Source organism: Catharus ustulatus, chromosome 21 (genome assembly GCF_009819885.2).
Source record: "Catharus ustulatus isolate bCatUst1 chromosome 21, bCatUst1.pri.v2, whole genome shotgun sequence".
In the NCBI taxonomy this organism is placed as follows: Eukaryota; Metazoa; Chordata; class Aves; order Passeriformes; family Turdidae; genus Catharus; species Catharus ustulatus.
In genome coordinates, this window is record NC_046241.1 from 5,576,029 (window position 1) to 5,597,283 (window position 21,255).

The following is a 21,255-nucleotide window of genomic DNA, read 5'->3' on the forward strand; positions in this document are numbered from 1 at the left end:
ATTTCCTCTTCAGGTGCTGTGTGTGTCTGAGTTTGGAAAAGTGAACACATCCCAGGGCTGTTGGTGCAGACAACTGAATTCAAACTATTTCTGTGGTTCACGGGTGGAGCTTCCCTCTGCTTCTGCGACCGGGGCTAAGCAGCGCAATGCGGCTCCAGCCCTCCCTCGGGAGAACACACAGAATAAATAAAAAATCGGGGAAGCTGCGGGTGTTTGTCGTTCTTAGCTCACAGCTGGCGGGGGCGGGACTCGAACCCGCGGCTCCGGGCCCGCCCCGCCCGTCCGCCAGGGGGCGGCCGCCGCTCCCGCCCGGCCGGAGGCGGATGCGGCCATTGCGGCCCGGAAGGGGCGGGATGGGACCGGCCCGGCCGTGAGGGACCGCGGCCGTGAGGGACCGCGGCGCTCCGTGCGGCTCTGTGCGCCGGGCCAGGGTCGCCATGGAGTCGTGGCAGCTCCGCTTCGACACTCTGGAGGCTCTGCGCCTCTCCAGCAAGGGCCAGCTGAGCTACTGCAGCCGCTGGCAGGAGGACGAGGTGAGGGCTCGCCCCGGGAGCCGGCCCTGCCCGCTGGGACACACCGAGCGCTCGTCTCGGTGACACTCAGGGCTTGAAATACCCCAGGGCTGGCCAGCGCGGGGTCAGGGAGCGGGGCTAAAGTAGGAGAGTTCGGAAAAAGTGTTGGAAAGACAGCAGAAAAAAGTGTTAAATGGGATACTGAGCTGCGATGCTAAAGCAGCTGCTGACTGCGCATTTGTGCTCATGGTGTGTTTGAGTTGTAATCAATGTTAAGGCTGTGCCGCATTCACGGAGGATGTTTTCTCTCAAGGCTGCCTTGGAAGGATGTGTGGCTCCCGTTGAGCTCTCCCCTTACTGCGGCTGGGTGCTGGACAGCCTCAGTGGGCAATTGGCCCAAGAAATCACACCCTCCGGGACTTCCACGCCCAAACAATCCACGCCACTCCCAAAACGGGCGGCTGCAGAGGGGATCCCGCCCGGCAGCCACCGGAGCTCGTCACCGCCTTCATCTACAGAGCCCAGTGAGACCAAGGTAGCTCTCTGATTACAATCCATATATTTATGGAGAAAAGAAAGTCCTAACTTGCTGCCACAAATTGTCAAATTAAGGCTGGTTTGTGTTCTGTTAATTTATGGGGCAAACGTCCTTAGTTTTAAGTTTTTGGAACATGAGCAGGTGATGATAAAAGAAGTATTAACAAGATTTTCACAGAAAAATATTTCACAGTAGACCCAAAGCAAACTCCATTTTTCACCGTAACTGGAGAAAATAGTTGGAGCTCCGTTGTGTTATATATTAGCAGCACAGGATTTGTCCATTTGGAGGGATAAGGTCACAGAGGAGGGTCAAGGCTGTTATAAAAGTCCATGAGTAACCACACCGAGTTTTCTGGAGTCTTTGAGTGACTTACATGTATTCTAATTCTGTTTTACAAGGCAGAAGGGTAGGAAGCTGGGCAATGAGCACTTGGGTTTTGGAAGTAATTAAGTTGATTAAATCATTTCATGATTTCCCTCTGGAAAGAGTAATGTCCATTGTTGTGTTCAGTGATGGCTTCACCACATGACAGTGATACTGAGCAGCAAAGTTTTGTATCATCCTGCCTCTAGTGAGACTTAAAAAATACATTTTGAGGAAAAGATATTAATGAAGCAGTAAGATGTGACAAACCTCGTAAGAGGGTCTCAAGACTCCTCCTGAAGATTGATTCAAAGTACTTGACTTGACTTCTTCCAGTGTAATATCTTCCCTGATTGTTCAGAGGACATGAGGGGTTGTCTGGGCTCTCCAGGTGTCATTTGGCCTTTGTCAATGTCCTTGAGACTCTTGGTATGTCTGCTCCCAGTTTTAGTAATTGGAAAAGTAATTATCCCAATCTCATAAATGTGCTGGAGGATATGCAAAATAGTGAGGTTGCACTGCTCTAGAAATTTGTATTTGTTGATTCCTTTGTCTGTTTCTTCACAAATGACAATTTAGGAGACTTGCTTTATCTGTTTTCCTCTGTGAGTTACTGATCCTGTGCTTAGTCACTGATTTTGTTTTGATTCTGACCATGCAGGAAAATGATCATCTTAGTCTCCTGGAAATAAATCAAGAAGTTGCTCCAGCAGTTCTGTCATCTAAAGTTGCAAAAGTTGAAGGCTGCATTCGCATGTACGAAGAGCTGCACAGACTGAAAGCAAAGGTAAGAAACAATGATTGAGGGGATGTCTGTGAATCCCAGGAGAGCTCCACAGTCAAACAGTGCAAGGACAGCAAGTTATAAATGTTAGGCAGTTTAGGTTTTGTTTTCTTCTGTCCAGACTGTTCAATGACTTCCTCTGGTGCCCCTCTGTAATGCAGGAGAGGCTGAGGCAGCGGCAGGAGGAGCAGGAGCAGATGGTGAGGGCAGCCTATGCTCAGGCCAGCGAGCAGCTGAAGCGCTTTGATGAACTGAGGGAACTAAAGCGGCATCAGGAATTCCAAGAGTTGCAAGAAGTAATGGAGAAAAGGTGAGGGTACCTCTGGTATCATTAGAATTTTATAGCATTTAATCAAAGTGAGGATTAATTCCTGACAATTCTGTGCTAGTCACTTGTGGTTGAAAATCTCACCTGCTGCTTGTCTTACCTTAACTATCCTGTTAGAGTTTGACCATCAGAGTAGATGTCTGGCTATTGTTGAGGTTTCAGTGGTTAGAAAAAGACAATATTTGTGATAGCTAAAGCTTGTTTTAAGAATAACTTCCTGTGTGTTGCTTTGTGTTTTTTCTCCTGAATGTCTTGAATACAGTTTTTTTGTCTTTATGTGTGTTGTAGCTCAAAGGAGGCTCAGGGGCAGCAAGAGAAGTTGAAGGAAGAACACCGACACAGAGCAAAGGTCTGAGAGTCTTAAGAATTCTTTCCTGACTGCTGGGTGGGAAGTGGAAAGACCAACTGATTTATTTGTATTTCCATGACACTCTGAAGTGAGGGTGGATTATCTGGTGCTATCCTGCTGCAGTGTGGAAATGCAGTAAAGGCACTTGTGTCATAGGAACAGGGAGGTCCTGTAAAGCTGGAGTCATCAGACCAGGAAGGAACTGTACAACCAGCGTTATTAAAGTATTTTATGACTGTTGTGTCTTTTTCTCCCCAGATATTGAACCTAAAATTGCGTGAGGCAGAGCAGCAGAGGCAGCGGCAGGAAGAGCTGGAACGTTTGCGCAAGGAAGAGGGCCAGGAGAGACTGCGTCGCCTTTATTCCATCCAGGAGGAACTGCTGCAGCTGAACCAGCAGATTGATCCCAACTACAGGCATAAAGACTTGCCCAGAATCGATCTGTCTGCGTACAGCAATCGTGGCAACCAGATCTGTGGGCTGGTGTCAGGGCTCATCCGCACCACGAGCGAGGTACAGGCTCTGGAGTTTTAACTTTGGCTGTCATTCCTTCATAAAGCTCCCTGTAGTTGTCTTCAAAGGCAGCTTGTCATGAGTCCCTTAAATAAGATGTCACAGCAATGATTTTAGATGTTCATCCTATAAAGCACCCAATTTCAAAGAGGAATTCTTTCCTCTGGCACTTCAGCTGTTCTTTTGAAAATGGCTTGTCAAAATGCATGAGAACTTCTGCAGGAGAAAGATTCAAATTAAATTGCTGCAAACTCTTAGTGCTGTAAAGTTCTCTCTGTGACAGTGGACTGGTTCATGAATTGTTAAATACTGAACATCTCACGGTTCTCCTCTGCTCATAAGCTTTCCTGCAGTAGCTGGCTTTCTCTTACATTTTCTCTTTCTAGGATGGGATACAAATCTTGAAAGACAAAACAATAATAAGGCTAATCCTGTGTTCCAGCTTGTCACAGCTGACAAGCACTGGAATTTACTTGCACTTGTCCAAGTGTATTCTTAATTTTTGTTATCCAAGATCTTACAAGATTTAGTCATTATTTTATTTACATTATTTACTTACATTATTTACAAATATTGTGACCAATGTTATGTGCAAATAAAGGAGATAGGGATAAAATACGTAGTTAGCTCCCAGATTATCTGAAGGCAAATGCTTCAAAGGCTCCTTACTCTTGCTGTTGGCCCTCTGACACTGGAAACAAAGGTTGATGTTGTGTTACCTCTCATGTTCCTTGGCAGAAAGGGTTCCCAACTCAAGCAGATGTGGCCAACACTGAACGAGCCCTGCAGGAGATGCGAGGGTTGATATCCAGCATGCAGCAGGAAATCACTGCAGCTCTAGAAGAAAAAAAGAGGAAAGATGAAGAGGAAAAGAAACAAAAGCAGAAAGAGTTAGAGGAAAAAGAGCAGATGAAGAGTCAGACTCCTGCCCCTGCACAGCAGTCAGGAGGAAAGCAGCAGAAGGAAGGTTGGTTAGGCTTTTTTAAAAATCTTTTTTATTCCTTTGCCTTGCATTTTTTAAAAATTAGTTTTCTCACTAGAGGTTTAGGTCTTTCTTAGTTATCATCTTTTTTTTTTAAATAACAGGACTTCAAGTTAAAACAGAAGAAAGTATCATGCAGTGGTACCAGCAGCTTCAGGATGTTGCTGAGCAGTGTGTTGCTGCTTTCAGTGAAATTGGAAACTGCAAAGGCAACACTGAGGTATGAACAAATTACTAATACTGTTGAAGAGAGATTATCTTAATTTCTATGGTAAATAGGATCACTTTGATTTAAAAAACATTTAAAACTCTATTTAGCAGCCTCTGTTACCACTCTACTCAAACTATTATAGATATTTACTTGTTTGGAAAGGATTTTAAAGTTGTTTGTTTGTTTTCCAGGTGAGGAAGATAAAAACAAACTTGCAGAAAGCAGCCACAATCCCTGTGAGCCAGATCTCTAGCATATCAGGTCAGGAAAACACCAAGAGCTCAATCCCACTGAAATTCTTTTTGCTTTAAAGATTTTATCAGGGCACAAGCATATGAAGTGTTCCTGTAATTATCCCTACAGCAGAAAGCTGACCTGCACACAGCCTGTCTGTGCAGCAGGGTTTGCTTGTGTTTTGAAGGCCTGTTGCTTCTCTCAGAGGCATTTTCTTCATCAGGGTTAAGTTTGGTTAATCACATGGAGCAAAGGTGCCCTTTGGGATGTGGGTCTGGTGTTGGTGAGCTTGATGTGGTGTGGGTAAGACTCGTCTGCTGTTCCCTTACCTTCTGTCTCCATACATTCCTTATGTATTTGCAGGCTCTAAGCTGAGAGAAGTGTTTGACAAGATCAATAACCTGCTGTCTGGGAAGGCTGTTCAGACTGAAGGGCAGTCGGTGTCCGTGACTCAGCATCCACAGGGGCTGGACTTCGTTTATTACAAACTTGCAGAGAAGTTTGTGGTGAGGAAATCTCTTCTTTGGGGTGGCACAGGTAGCCAGTGCTCTAGGAGATGCTTTTGGACACTGAGTTGTCTCCTCAGCTGTGAAGAACAATATTATTGGATGTTCAATTTGCCTGTATTAATGCAGTGAAAAATCTCAGTGTCTCTTTCCCTTCCAATCATTATTTTATTTTTTGTAGGAGGAAAAACTCTTTTAAATTTCCGGCTTACATCTTTTATATTTTGAACTAGGTAGATACAGTGTTGTGGAAAATAGTTTGATAGTTAATTTATGGTATATCACAAAACACCAAGGCTCAAACCTTATATCTTGGCAGAATTTGGGGGACAAAAATCCCCAACACTAAGGCTCAAAAGGCAAACTTCAGTCCATGCTTTGTTGTTAGCGCCTCTCAAAAAATTAAGTTGTTTTTTGAAGTTGGCAGTATTTTTCTCTTGTCTTTATTTGCAAAATTTGGGCTATTTGAGACTTTTATCCCTGCAGGAACAAATGCATACAAAAATCAGCCCATGGAGTAAAACTGTGACTGATTTGTAAAAGTTTGAAAGTGATTGTTTGGGTTGAGAATATCTGTGCAGCCTGCACTTTGAGCCTCTGTTTGCTAATCCCGTTTTTCTATCCCGAGCCAGAGTTTATTGTCATCCTCTGTGGGAGCTGAGGATATGCAGCTTCATCAGCTTTTCTATCCTTGGCTTCATAGCCATGGAAACGTTTGGATCCTTTACTGAAGGCTAACTACAAAAATGAGGATTTCTTACTTTTGCCTGAGAAACGACTTGAAGGAGTGGTGGCTGACTTTCCTTTTCCATCTTCCAGAAACATGGGGAAGGAGAGGTATCTTTCCACCATGATTCAGCTTTCCCAATTGCTGTGGTGCTCTCAGGAATCTGGGAATTACACCCTCGAGTCGGAGACATCTTTTTAGCTCACCTGCACAAAAAGTGCCCGTATTCTGTGCCATTTTACCCTGCTCGGAAAGAAGGGACTTCTATGGAAGAGTATCAGAGGTAAATGTATTACTGGACTTCTTCTGCATGAACCTTGCAAGGGTGAAGACTATTCTGAGTGAACTCCACTTCCCCCCAGTCCTGAGCACATGGGTATTGACTCTGGAGGTTCATTCACAAGTGTGTAGAAACCATCTTGTTCCCACCCCCTGCCATGGGAGCTTCCTCTAGCTCAGGTTGCTCAGAGCCCCATCCAACATGTCCTTGAACATTTCCTTGGATGGGGTAGCCACAGCTTCTTTGTGACCTCTTCCAGTGCCTTACCAAGCAGTGGAACATATGATGCAGAGGGTAATGAACAGCTTTTGCAATAATTCTTGCATGTTTTTGAAGAATCCCTATTCTCAGTGGAGTTAACTTCAAGCAAGCTGAGAGCTGCAGGGACTCAAGTGAATGTGTTTTGCTGTACTAAAACTAGAATGATTTCTCATACTAAGGATGCTTGGATATGAAGTTCGTGATTCTAAAGTGGAAGAACAAGATCATTTTCTCAAAAGGATGTCGGGAATGATTCGTCTCTATGCTGCCATCATTCAGCTCCGGTGGCCTTATGGAAACAAACAAGGGGTATGTGTGTGCCATTATATTTAGAACCTTGTTATTATCCCAGGAGTCTATTAAATGTATGAGAAACTTGTTTTGTTGTTGAGGTGTGCTGAATTTAAACTAGCTCAGGATGTATTTGAAGGAAAATGGCCGTAACCATTGTGAACAAAGCAATGTCAAGTAATTCATGGTGTGGACTTCACTTCCCTTATGTTTTCACAATGATCACGTTTTATGTCAATTTTTATAAAGAAGCAAGTCAATCAGAAAACTGTCTGATTTGATAATTGTATTTTAAAGTCATAAAGCAAGTGCTGAGTAGCTTCTTTGTTGCTTTGTAGGCACATCCTCACGGTCTGAGCTATGGATGGCGCTGGCTCGCGCAGATGTTGAATCTGGAGCCTCTGGCAGATGTGACAGCTATGCTGCTTTTGGATTTCCTGGAAGTAAGTGGTATGGATAACTGTTAGTAGTTAAATGTCTCCAGTTTAGATCCCTTTTGGGTCCTGAAGGGATTGCTGAGGTGAGATTCACAGCAGGTTTTTTAAACTTGTTCTTATTCCTTCAGAAAGGAAAGTGAAAATTTCCATGTTCTTGCAAATACAGCTTTGAAGCTGAATGAATTCAAAATTGAGATTTTTTAGAAATACAAATTATATTGTTCTGTGTGATTCTGTTTAAGGTTTCTGGTATTTTAAAAATAATTGTATGGTCTTACGTAAGATCTGTTCTAAGCACTTGGCAGTTCATACAGTGCAAGGAGGTCCTGTGGCTGTTCCAGCCAAATTAGTTCATAAAACAGGATAGATTTTTTTCTGGCTGAAAAGATCAGAGCCTGATGGATATCAATCCTATATCCTAAGATACAGGCCTGTGCTAAATAAGAGCCAAAGCTAAAGGCTGGAGTCAGGGAACACGAACACTGTTGAACTCAAGCAGCTTCTCTGCTCTTCAAATGCTTCTAAAGAGCTGTAAAAATACAGATGAGAAAGTGGGAAATTAAATACCCCATGGGAGATTCTGTTAGGGGTGGTGAAGTCAGAGGAACATTTGTCCTGTAAACTGTGTGGAGAAAGCTGATGAATCACTGCACACAGCAATAATCACAGTGGGGAAATGACCACAGTGTGCTCCAGCTAATGGTGTTAGGGAAGAGAACTATTTTTGGATGGAGGTTGGGGTGAAACAAAGGATAACAAGATTTGTATCAGTGGCCACCACAGTCAACAGGAAAAAAGGTGATTGTGGTAGCTGTAAGCACATTTTAGCATTTAGTGGATTTACTTGTTTTAGTAGGTGTATTTCTTTAAATGTCTGAATAAAGCATTTAGTCGTTGGTGTGGAACAGGTTCACTGCAGCTGTCATGCAAGTCTGAAACCCAATTCTGTAACCTGCACTTTGTGCCTTTCTGTATCCCAGGTGTGTGGCAATGCTCTGATGAAGCAGTATGGGGTTCAGTTCTGGAAAACTATGTTCTTCATCCAGAAATCCTATATCCCAAGGTATGATAGCTGGGGTTAGGAATGTCAATGTTTGCTCTGAAGTGACTCATCCATGTTTTCCAATCTCTGCCATCCACCCCCACACCCACTTGTGAATCAAACCCAAGTTTCTAAATAGATTTTGAAACGTGCTGTTGTTTCTGCAGAATCGAAGCTGTCACCAGCTCTGGCCAGATGGGCTGTTTGTCACGTTTGAAGAATTTCATGCAGGTAAAGCAGTTTTGGAGTTGTTTTTTTTAGTTAATTTTATTTTCAGGTGTTTTGGGTTTTTTCCCATCATTGAATATATACATCATTTGGATAATGAGGCTGGCACTGCTTGCCACACACCTTATAATTCAGACCTCTCTGTGATCTAACCCATCTCTTGTAACTTTTCAATTACTGAATTACCTTAGTGATAGTTATGACATCAAACATCTCGCTGCTTTCTTAGATCTAATTTTTATCAATGGAAATGTGTTTTGATCATAAAGGAAGATCAGTGAGAGGAGATGTACAGGTTGAGGAGGATTCTGCTGAGTCATTTCTGTCATGGCTATTTTTTATGAGTAGTTGCTTGTTTTTACCACCTGTCCTGACTAAATATATGGGAAAGTGACACCTTGAACTGCTCTCAGGAGTGTTTGTTTAGCATTGCATTCTGCATATTTTTTTAATAAAGCTTGCAAAATTGTAAAATACTTGATTGTTTAAGTTGTTCTGTGAATGTTGACTTAGATTATGATATTAAAATATGACACCTTTGAAATTGGACTTTCATTTAATAATAAATTCTCGTACATTTTACTAACAATGCTTTGAATGTATAGTAAGAGCCATCAGAATTCCTGAGAAGAGATGTCACATTAAGATCCATGTTTATTTATCTTTATTATTTGTCTTTCTCTCCATTAGAAATGTCTACAGGCAGAGGAAATTCCATTACCAAAGGGCATTCTGACACCTTCCTTTTGGAGAACATAAATCAGTCTGTATTTCCTTTCCCCTTTATGTTTAATTCAAGAAGATTTATTTGTTATACTTAGAAACTAATCTTTGCATTAGATCTTTATAAGTTTTTGTATAATAAATTACTGAACCTTCAAGACTTCTCCTTCATATGTTTAATCACATGGAAGATGCTTTAATTCCATTGTCCTGATGGCTCCAGAGGTTAAGGACTCTTGGACTGAAAAATTGCACAGTGCTGTTCAGCTCATGGAAATGGAAATACCTCACTCAGCTTTATGAACTCTTAACAGCCTAATCGATCTCAAACTTACTGCTAGAACTTTATTTTTGTATTTCTTACATCTTTTATAATTGAACTGTAATTATGCTGATGGACTTGTTTGTCTCAACATCATCTAAAGTCTACGGTGAGGCTGGTGAAGGTTGAGCAGTGCTGACATTTTTCTCCCTTGGATGTAACTTCACTCCAAAAGGCAGGACTCTGGTTGAAGGGAGGTAAACTCACTGCTCCAAAAGGTTTGTGGGGAAAAGAAGAGCTCCTGTAACAATTGAAATTCCATGTTTTTTTTCTATTGGAGAGGGACAGGCAAGAAAATCCTCAGCTCCTTGATGTATACAGGAGATGGGAAATCTGTTGGATTTACAGTGAGATGTCCTTGAACTGTTTGGTTTTTCTAAGATGATAAAATTTACTTCTGAATTCTACAAGGTAGTTAATTATTCTGGCAATATATTGCTGCAAGTTGAAAATGTTATTTTTACCAGACTGGGGTTATTTTTTCCTGGAGGCACTACGGTTTGAAGCTGCAGAACATGAATTTGAGGCCCTATGAGAATATGAATTTGGTTTTCTATATAATTCTTGAGATTTCTGAGAAAAGGTTGTAACATGCTTTGGAATTCAGGCCTGTAAAACCCTTAATGTTGTCTTTAAAATGGTCTAGTACCTAAGTTAAATTTGTATTTGGTTTATATATGTTGTAAACTGACTCTGGAATACTTCAGACTACTGTTACCTTGTGATTGTTCTGGGAAATTGGAAATATCCTCTCGGTGTCCTTTTTGCCAGATAACTCTGAAGCAATGCAATTTTTATTAGTATACTTGAAAATGTACAAAGTTTTTTAATACTAAGTGGAGATGTTTTAATTATGTATTGCATATCCATAATTATGGTGGAGATTCACTTTGCCAAGACAGTAATTGGTCCTGTCTGCTAGAAACAATTGTCTGCCTGTGCCAAACCCAAGGAAGAATTTGTTGCTGTACTTGTGAAATAAAATACCTCTTTTTTTTTTTTTTTTTTTCTGACAGCTACTTGGGGTTTCTAACATTTGTGGGGTAAATAAAAGTATATTTTTTTATAAAAAAATAAGATATCCTTTTCTGCCTCAGTAAAGAGCATCCACATATCTACTGTTTTAAAAATACTAATAAGATTTTCAAAATGAATAATGTGTGTGCTTCATGAGAATCAATATTTATTTTTAGATGTAGCTTGAGGTTTTATCTGCTGCTTGAGCTGAATGTTTAACTTGTTTTTGTCATTTTAGCAGGTTTGGATGTTAGCCAGTTGTTGTTGTGAAGATGCAGTGCAAATAAGGTCATATGCACACATCCCTGGTGGTTTTACATCTATATTTTATCAAACATGACCAAGGAGAGCATTGCAGATGTGGAAATACTGTGCCTTCAGGTCAAGATGCATCAGAATTGGTGTGAGTCAGACTCCTGCTTGGAGACAGTAGTTCCAGGCAGTCCCAGGGATGCAATGTCACCATAAGTGCTGTGCTTCCAATTAAGTACTTCACTCAAATAAAGTGTTATTAATTCACACAGCCATCAAACCCACTCACCACTTTGAGCCAATAACATTCTTGCTGCCTTCCAGCTCTCTCATCTCTAATTATTTAATTTTTTTTAGAGTAGAATGTGTCTATTTTAAACATTGATTTAATGCTAAAGGCTCATTTTCCTTTGAATTTATGCATCAGCTTTTCAGAAATAGCTTTCCCTTGACAGGCATTTGCCTTTTGATGCTGTGTCCTTGCCAGGCTGCTGGGTGACACTGCACGGTGCTTCAAGCAGCCCCTCTTACAGATACATCTTGATATACATTTTATAAATATGTATGTGTGTGTGTATTATACGTATATATAAATAGCTATATAATGTAAAACTAACGAAGCTGCACAAACGCCCTCCGCCCCTTGGTCCCCCACTCGGCTCTTTCCGGAACCGCTCGGTTCTTTCCGAAAACCCTCGATCCCCACTTCGCTTTTTTCCGAACACCTCAGTCTCTCCGGAACTGCTCGTGTCGTTCCGGCTTCACTCGGCTCTCTCTCGTTCATCGGCAGAGCTCGGGTGGGCGTGGCCTCCCCGCATTCTTTTGCCGATTTTTTCCGAAGTATTTCGGCTCTTTCCGCCGACAGGGCGGGGCCCGCTGCGGCGTGACGTCATCTCCGCAGCGAGGCTATAAAGGAGGGCGCCGGCAGCGCGCGCGGTCCGTGGCAGAGGGCGCGGAGCCGGCGGGAGGTCCCTGCGCACCCACAGACCCGGTGAGGGGATGGGGCGAAGGGCGGGCGGGGGGCGCCGCGGGGCCTTCACCGCGCCCCGCTCGGGCTCACCCAGCCCCGCACGCACAGCCGGGCACAGGTGTGCGGGTGAGCCGGGGGAGGGCTGAGGCTGGCCCTGCCTCCGCGGGCGTCCCGGCCGCTGCTCGCTCTCGTCCTCCGCGGCTCCGCCGGGCGGTTCTTTATGTGGGGCGCCGCAGAGCCGGGCCCGGGGTCTCCCCGCGGCCCTCGGCGAGCGGAGCGGAGCGGAGCGAAGGGCGGGGGCGCGGCGCGGTGAAGGACGGGCTGGCTGGGAGCGGCCGCAGCCGCCCTGGGCAGCGCGACCCGCGCCTGGAATCCCATTCAGCGCCCCGGGGAGGGACAAACAGGCGGAAAAAACCATCCCCGGCGGGTAACAGCCCCTGCCGTGCCCGCCCGTCCCTTCTGGGGTGCCACCCCGCCTTTCCCGGGGAGCATTCCCGGGGGATGGAGCCCCCGGCAATCATTGCACAGCAATGGCTCCCGCGGCTGCCCAGCCCTGTCCAAGGTCAGGAGATGCGGCGAGGAGCAGGAAGGAGCGATGGAGGGGCCGGGGCTGCGGGGTGAGCCCGTTCCGCAGGGCCCGGGGGTCTCGGCACGGGCGGACACGGGGGTGGCTCAGCAGAGCTGACAAGCAGGGAGGCATTCCAATCTCCCGACCTCTGTTCCTTTTATATGTGTTACTTTGTATGTAGGGCAAGGTCTGCTGCTTCCTTTGTAAAAGAATCAGGATTTGTTCTTGCCCTCGATTTTTTTTTTTGTAAATCCAAGTCAAGTGTTCCTCAATTTGTTGCCTGCATACACCTTGCCTGGTTATAACAATATAAATCTGCTTTACTGGGTCATAAATATGTGCTAATAGGGCAACCATTTTCCCTGGTATTTAAGGAAAACCAAGCAATTATCACTGTGTATTTTTTCAGCAGGTTCCTATTGGCTGTTCAGGATTTTTTTGTAGCTGTTTTCTCATAAACCAGGTTCGTGTTCCTGTCGAAAATGTACGTGACTCTTGAGCAGTCTTTCATACATATTTAAATAGGTTTTGAAGAGCAGTTGTCTGGAGATGGCGAATGAACATATCAGGGGAAAAAAATAAAAATAAAAACCAACCGAAAAAAAACCAACTCACCCTGAAATGGCTCTGTATCTTTCTGAAAAACAAATAATCCATTTTCTTTTGGCAGTTTTGCTTTCAGCAAAGTGCCAGAAGATTCCAATGACTGTGTTCAATGAAAGGCCTTAGTCAGGGATTCAGATTTGTTCAAAACAAATTTTAAATCCCAATGTGGGATTTTCGTGCATTTATATACAAGTAACAGAGAGTTCTTCCTTGAAATCTTAATTTGTCCTTATTTATGGACTGTGCAGAGAAAATAATGGACAAAAGGTTGAAAATTAGTTGCTTTTTGCTGCATTGTGTGCAGGATCTGTAACTGTAATAATGGAATTGCAAAACTGTGTAAAATACTTGAACCAAGATACCAGGTTACATTGTTCAAAATAAGTAATTTATTTCCGTTCTTGTTAAAATAAAAAGTCACAATATCCATATTGATCAGACTGAAATTTTATTCAAAGAAGCAGATTTGGATGTAATGCTTATCTGAGATCTGTAGTTCAGGAAGTTAAATATAATTCTGGTTGATTTTTTTAATAACAAAGATGGCAACAATAACAAAAAAGGTGGTTACACTGACACATTTTAAGCATTTTTTTGCACATTTTTCTCCTGCACAGCATTAGGGTAAGAGAGGCCTTGATTCTCTTGGTGGAGGGTGGTACCTCTTGGTGAGAAATTTGCATTTCTCAACTATGACATTTGCAACTAACGTTAGTAATTTAACACAAATAGCTTAGTATCTTCACTGCCTTTTTTGGCCCATTTAATGTATTTGTGGGGTTGTGGCTGTTTTAATCATAAATACATTGCTTTTTGGAGACAATTGATCACTTCCCTTTATCAGAGGAAATAATACAAATTCCTCCTCCCTTTTCTCCTCTGCCTGTTAGTGTAGTGTGGGAGTTTGTTTTTTCCATTTGTCCCTGGAGTGAGTGTGGGCAGCAGGAGAATGGGGTGGAGCAGACTGCAGATGCCGTGGATAGAGACCTCAGCCCGGGCTGTGCTCCTGGCTGGCCATGGATCCAGCACGGGGGAATGTGCTGGCTCCCTGCTGCAGCTGGCACAGGTGAATCTGTGCAAATGCCACAGAGACCTGCCGAGCCCCAGCAGGCACCGTGGCACACACACTGCTGCAGTTCTCCGTGCAGAGATTGCAGCGTGTCCATGGGGTTGGGCAAGGCAAAGAAATTTTCAGCTGACAATTCAGTGGATTGGACACTCTTAACAGCTACATCTCAAAAAATACCTTCAGTCACAACTGCTACTTACCTATCTTTTGTTGTGGCAGTTGAAAGTCAATATTTTTGTAGAAACTTACATTCCAAACCTTCTGATTGAATTTGTGTCTTCAAATTAAGCCGTCACGCCTGATTATGCTGTAGCAAGAACCGTCATTTGCCAAATCCAGATAACTTGCTTTACTTTCTGTTTTGACCTTCAGATTATGGTAGTTTCCTCGTTTGTTTTGAGCTAACTGGAAAGGTTAGTAGGTACTGATTTAACTGAGTTTTCCTGTTGATACTGTAACCTTCTTTTTGCATGAGGGGATCTGTAATTTTCAATAGCTCCGATAACACTAACACCGAATTGTTTTATGTGACAAAGAAGCAAAAGGAAAGTGATTAACAGGTACTGTGACAGAAAAAAAATCAGCCATATCCTTATGCTGGTCATTAGTTGAATGTTATCTTGATTTCCCCCTCCCTTTTAGACTCTACATTCTTCCATCATGTTGTCATCGTTTCGTAAAGTCAAAGTCCAGGTATTTTTCCGTAATGCATGAAGTGCCCTTGCCACACTTGCCTGCCTTTATTGCAGTGACCTGTTTGTAACAAAAGCCACTAGTTTGACTTTATTCTGTACAGCAGATGCTTTATTTGCACTTAGTGTGAGTCTGGTCTGCCTTTCCTTTAATACTTTTGAGTTGCCTAATTTCTGTCTGTCATGCATGATGTGTGAACATATTATAGGAGTTATAGTTCAATATAATCAGGTTTTGATACTGATTAATTTCCCAAAAGGTTTTTATTTTGAAACATACTTTAGCAAAATCTTTTTCTTTATAACAGCTGCAAATCAACCATGAGGAGAACATTGTGCATTCAGAGTTGGCTTTGGTTCCTGTTCATCCACTTGCACAAATTTATAATCCTTGAGTTGTTGTGGTGTAACTGTTTCTACAGTGATGCTTCTGTTTCAGTGGTGTTAAAATAAATAGGATGTATGGATCAGACTTCAGCTGGGGAACACAAGCAACTAGATTTCATTTGGAAATGGGAGTGATGTAAATGTTTATACTGCAATTAAAATGATAATGAAAAGATAACAAAGTGGGGATGAAAAACGCTGGGGTTAATTATATAATCTTACATTACCTGTAAACTCTGCATTTCTGCAATGCAGTCAAGGTAATTTGCTTTCTCAGGAGTCTCAGCAGAGTGCAGTCCTTGCCAGCCCTGCATAGTTTTATCAAAGGTCTCTGATGTTAAAGCAAAAACAAATTTTAAAAAACCCCCTTCTATGTAAAGACACCAAATTCAGATGGACAGATTCAACTGTTCTTGTTTAAATAGTGGAATTGAGATTTTAAGATTAAATGCCTAAAAATGAACAAGTCATTATCTGTCTTCATATTTCAAAAATGCATAGTCGAGGCAGTGCTCAAACCCTCTTGTCAGCCTAAATCAGCTTTGCAACCACTTTGGTTTAAACAATTTACATTTCTTTTTTCTTCTAATGCGACAGTTTCTGTGTCCCTGCAATACCTGCTTAAATTTTGGGGCTGGAATTTTACCTGCGCTGTGGTTACACTGTAGGAGTCTACAGCATCAAGCAGCAACTTCAGCACATCTTGGATTTTTATTATTTTGGTACTGCAGTACTTGACTGATTTTTCTGACTTAGAATTTGTGGAAGTTTGGGGCTGTTGGTGACCTTCCCTAATAGCATATTTGAGCAGTGTTCTGCTGCATGTAGTCTAACCTTTAAAATGTCTTTATTTTGTACAGTTAAATTCAAAAAACCAAAAGGCCAGGCATTCATTTTGCCCAATAGTGTTTTAAATCTCTAGGATAGGATATGGCATCCTTTAGTTTCTTCTCTGTAACACACCATGCTCAGGCTCCCTTTGCAGGAATCAGTGCTGTGCACGTTTCAGGAGCGTTCTCTTTGATTTTCCAGCAGTGCAAGTACTTATGGACTTCCCTAACCAGGCAGTCATGGTGATTTGGTTCTTCCCTGGTGTTTCCAGGGAGCTGTGAATGGGAGAAATGAAAACTGGGGAAAATGTGTGTGGGTTTTGGTTTTTTTTTCCCTCCGTCCTTTTGAAGGTTATTTTCACATCCATTTTTTTTGCTTAGAGAAGAAAGATCAGCAATCTGTTCCCGTTCCCTAGGAGGGAGTAGCTGATACCAGTTAAATCTTCTTTAGACAAGATTGACGATGTGTGATGTTGATGAACATAAAAAAAACACATTGAGCTGTTCATGTGGGCATACTTGGGAAGCAGGAATGTTTTTGTAGGGAAAATATTTCTGTTGCAGGCTACTGCTGAGGTCATGTATGCTGAATATATGAAACACATCAGGACTTTTCTTGAGAGACGATTATTTTACTACTTCTGAAGATCTTTATGTACTGATATCTGATTGTTTTTCAGGCAAAGGAGTTGAATTTTTTTAAGCTTCATGTGATTGCTTTTAAAAACACACTAAAATCTTCTGCCTAGCACTGTGTTTCACATTTGTGCTTTTAAATCCCTGAAAACATGTTTTGGTAAGGGAAATGCTGACAGCTCTGCTGTGTGCCCTGCTGTAATTCCTGTTGAACCCACCTCGATTCCGCTGCTCCCAAACTTGAATGGTGTTGCTGACATCATCGTTGTTGCACTGCAGTGTCTGTAAATACCTGCAGTTGTATATTTTAGTGTTCTGTTTTGTATAATTGGTATTGACTGGGGAAGGCATAGATGGAAGGATGAGGGTAATAAGTTTGTTTTGTTGTTTTGGGTTTTTTTCCCTTAATTTTCCTACTTCTTTTTGTTGGCTGGTTGGTTGGGTTTTTTCTTTTTAAATAATATCACCAAAACAGTGCAGTGTGAAGAAGCATTTCTGATTTTTTAAGACATAAGCCGACCTAATGTCAGTCTTACAACATGAAAGGAGGAATGAAATGTCACCAGGCCATTCCAGATCTGCTGTCTGGGGCCTGGAAAGTTCCCCCAGCCCCGTCCTTATCGCCCTGCACCGGCTGTGCCGGGCGGGGCCGCAGGGATGACGCTGGTTTATCTGGGGACACCCTGGCACAGTCACATCCCAGGGCTTTTCACCTTCAAAACAAAAAGCACAACTTTTACAAGTGCACAGGTGTATCCTGGGTGTCTTCAAAGGGTGTGGTTGAACCAAGAAGTTTTGGGAACGTCTTTGGAGGGGTGTTTGGTACTCCAGGGAGTGCTGCAGTTGGAGGTGATGCCATGGGAGGGAGGGAGGGAGGGAAGGAGACTGCATTGTTCTGCAGCATCCAGGACTTTTGAGTTCCCAGCTCCCTGGTGGCTCTGGCAGCACAGACACTGCTGACGTCGGCTGGGGCTGCAGGAAGAACAGTCCATTATTGCTACACTAAAGCACTTCTTTTACAATTGACTCGCTCCACTGTAGTTACAAAAGGAGCCTTTCTTTTAACCAATTCCAGCAAAAAGAGGAGCCAGATTGCCTGGCTTGTCTGGTGAGAGGCAAACCAGCTCCCAGGGTAAATTACAGAAGGTCTCCCATTTGGTTTTCAATATTGTAACAATGTTTGAAATGATAATTTAAGTAATTTAAATATTTCCCTAGATTAATAATGTAAATAATTAAATAATTTAAAATGTTTTCAAATTACTGTGCTGAGGTTATTTTTAATATTGAAATACAAGTTGAGTTGTACAGTGAGTGAGTGTACAGTGTTCTAGAGACTGACCAGGATTTAATTTTCTCCCAGCACTGCACAAAACCAGACCCAGCAGAGGGGCTCCAGCCATGCAGGACATTAGACCAGCTGCCACTGTGTTACTGCAGAACACAATGCAGTTTAAAAGAACTGTTGTTGGGATTCAAACACAGCATGACAGGACAGGAAAGGAAGTTTTTAGCAATAACTTCCTTTCCTGGAGGAAAAATGTTGTTTGAAAGAGTGCTGGAAAAAACAGCTGCTTTCTCAGGGAATCATATCTGTGCTTGAGCTCGAGTTATGTTCAGGGGTTTGAGCTTTTAATACTCAGATACACTAATCAAGTGGAGATTTTGGTAGCACTGCCAGGCAAAACCTGGACTTCGTTTATGTAACAGAGTCTGCACACACCAGGGTGGTTTTTTTCCTTGCCCTCTTTTGACAGTAATGAGTAGAAGAAAAAGCCAAGCTGAATTTCATTCCTTCCTGCAAGTGCCGCAGTGCAGTTGGGGCTCAGAGTTCATGGGAGCAGGGAGTGCTGCTGGCACGGCTGTCCTCTGCAGGGTGGGGACTTGGAAGGGTAGCTCAGGAATGTCTGGATTCGTCCCCATATGTTCCTTTCTATCAGATTGTCATTTTACAAATGCTTGGAAAACATGGCCCTGTAGATCACTTTCCAACCTGTGGAGTTTTCCATACAATTATGCAAGATACATGTCTAATTAAAGCATGCAGCTAACTAATGACTAAATAACAATTTAATATTTAATGACATATTTTAACTGATTCCCCATGCCTTTTAGTCTGTAGTTCTAGTCTGGATTTCTTCCCTGTGTGATAGGCTTGAGAAGTTCCTTTAGTTTGTAGAGTGCAGAATTAATGGTAGAAAAGCATTAAGTGAGTGACTTGTGTAAACACTTGTACACAAAGATATTAACTGCAAAATTGTTCAGGCACAGAGTTTTGAGTGTTGCAGCAACCTCTGGATATGCAGTTAGTTGTTAAATAAGTGGTTAAATATTCAAACTTCAATTATAATAATGGTTCCACTTTTAAAATTTGTGTTACAGTTCTATTCTAGCACTCAGATCTTTTGCTGAAAGTCAAGTTGCTTTTTGAAAGTTTAGGAACCGAAAATTAAAGGTTATTGTGATTTTAATACAAAAGAGAAGAAGCAGATCAGTAGTCAGGTCTTTGCTGCCTGTGGTACCAGTATTAGGTTTTAGTACATAAAGCAATGTGGAAGGATTTTCAGTCAGAGCAAGATCATTGGTTAAGCAAAACGCTCCTTGACTTACTTGTCTAAGGCCAGATCTGTGAAGCCTCTTACTGGTTCTTGAAAGGTTATGTAGAGAGTGGCAGGATGGATTTGTAACTTTTTTTAATTGAGAGAACAAAGAAGAGATGCATCAGACAGAGGTATTTTATTTTGTGTCTGTATCTACACATATTTGTGCACAAACCCACGTTTTTAGCTGGTGTATTGGACACTTGCATGCTACAGTTTGAGATGACACAGATTTTATATGACTGCAGCCATACTTGTCCAAACCAAAGAGGTGTTAAATGTCTTTGTAAATTTTCCTTCACCACTTTCTGCTAGAAGTGTGGTTTTATTTATATGTATGGTGCTTCTATTTTATACACATACCTGCACACACAGAGTAAGATTGTAAGTAAACCACGTGTGATTTTAAACAAACGGCTTCATTGCTGCATGGATCTCTTCCTGATCTACCAATGTTTTATAAGACAAACATAATGGGGTTTTAATTTTGCTTTCAGAAAATGGATCCAAGTGGTGTAAAAGTGTTGGAAACGGCAGAAGATATCCAAGAGAGGCGTCAGCAAGTGTTGGACCGTTACCACAGGTTCAAGGAACTCTCTTCTCTAAGGCGCCAAAAACTTGAAGATTCCTATCGATTCCAGTTCTTCCAGCGTGATGCAGACGAGCTTGAAAAATGGATCCAAGAGAAACTGCAGATTGCATCTGATGAAAATTACAAAGACCCAAGCAATTTGCAGGCAAGTCCTCCTGCCACTTTATATTTCCTGTACTGTTAATTTTAGGGCGTTACAAGTCAGCTAGGATAGAACAAACACAGAAATGAAACTTGAGCTGAGAGTGAAGAAAGATGGATGCAAATACCCATGACCTTGCAAAGTGCTCTTCAAAAGCCTGGCTTTTTTGCTGATGTAATTGAAATATTTCTAATAATGGATTAGATGCTACATCAGCATAGAAGAAGTTGCTCAGTGTAATGTAGTGTAAAACCAACTTTGTTTAATCCTAGAATTTGTTGGATGCCTTAACTCTGTGAATAAATGTGAATTATCACTTATTTTTTCACAAAAAATATATTTGTAGAAAATAAGCTTGTGTGGATAGAATTAGCTAACAGGTTCTCAGGAGTTTGAACAGTCATGTGCAAGAGCAAACACAAGGAAGAAATAACTAAAACTTGGATGTTTAAACCACCTGTTGATCCACTACATGATATGACTGATTTCAGCTCTGCAGTTTTATTACTTGTTTGCCAGTCCTGAATATGTATAAAATACACTTAAAATCTTGCTGCTGGGGAATGTGGAAGAGTCCCTGCACCAAATCTCAGTTGCATTCTTTGATGTTTTCCTCTCAGGGGAAGCTGCAGAAGCACCAAGCCTTTGAAGCTGAGGTGCAGGCCAATTCAGGAGCCATCATTAAACTGGATGAGACTGGAAATCAGATGATTAATGAAGGCCATTTTGCATCTGAAACCATAAGAGTGAGTTTTAAAGCTTTTTTCCCTCCCCCCCTCTTACAGGCCTTTCCTTAAGCACTTTGTTCAGATTGCACAGATAACTCTGTATTCAAAACCTCTCTTGAAAATTCGACAGATATTTGATTAGTGAAATCATAAGGAAATTTGTATTTGTACAGCTCAGAGGTGATTTTCTCTTTGCATGAACACCCAGCTCATAGCTTCTTTTGAATCTGGTTCTGAGGAGAACTGTTTAAAGATGAGATGTTTTTGTAGTGATTGTCAAATTTAATTGCTAAGTTCAGCATTTCATTCTAACGTGCCTTTACTGGTTCAGTCCTTCACGCCGTACCGGACTGCCCAGCGCCCGATAGTCACAGCCACCCAAGTGGGGTCCCACATACGAGTAGGTGAAGCTTGTGGCTCTGCAGTGCAACTTGTTTTTGCAATGTCTCCTTCCTTCCTTGGTTGACAGTTTGCACCATCCTTCTGGGCAGTGCTCAGAGCTCTTTCCTCCCTTGAAACCTCTTTAATTGAA

At 42.2% G+C, this 21,255-nt stretch overlaps 2 protein-coding genes across 5 annotated transcripts in view; both read left to right on the forward strand.

The window, feature by feature from the left end:
• The first annotated feature begins 363 nt into the window (after positions 1-363).
• On the forward strand, positions 364-10,636 carry GLE1 (GLE1 RNA export mediator). The gene is made up of 16 exons (XM_033077805.1): positions 364-533; positions 826-1,047; positions 2,078-2,203; positions 2,362-2,510; positions 2,817-2,877; positions 3,136-3,390; positions 4,129-4,357; positions 4,477-4,592; positions 4,775-4,844; positions 5,181-5,323; positions 6,143-6,333; positions 6,771-6,900; positions 7,221-7,325; positions 8,300-8,382; positions 8,529-8,592; positions 9,280-10,636. Exons 1-16 carry the CDS (start codon positions 438-440, stop codon positions 9,346-9,348), a joined length of 2,109 nt encoding a protein of 702 aa, XP_032933696.1. The 5' UTR covers positions 364-437; the 3' UTR covers positions 9,349-10,636.
• A 4,125-nt stretch (positions 10,637-14,761) lies between these two features.
• Positions 14,762-21,255, forward strand: part of SPTAN1 (spectrin alpha, non-erythrocytic 1) — a 42,405-nt gene continuing 35,911 nt past the window's right edge. For all 4 annotated transcript variants that reach the window (XM_033077476.1, XM_033077479.1, XM_033077477.1 and 1 more), the window contains exons 1-3: positions 14,762-14,809; positions 19,759-19,998; positions 20,616-20,741. In XM_033077476.1, the coding sequence (XP_032933367.1) occupies positions 14,777-14,809; positions 19,759-19,998; positions 20,616-20,741 (399 nt within the window). In that variant the 5' untranslated portion in view covers positions 14,762-14,776. The remainder of the gene's footprint in view (positions 14,810-19,758; positions 19,999-20,615; positions 20,742-21,255) is intronic.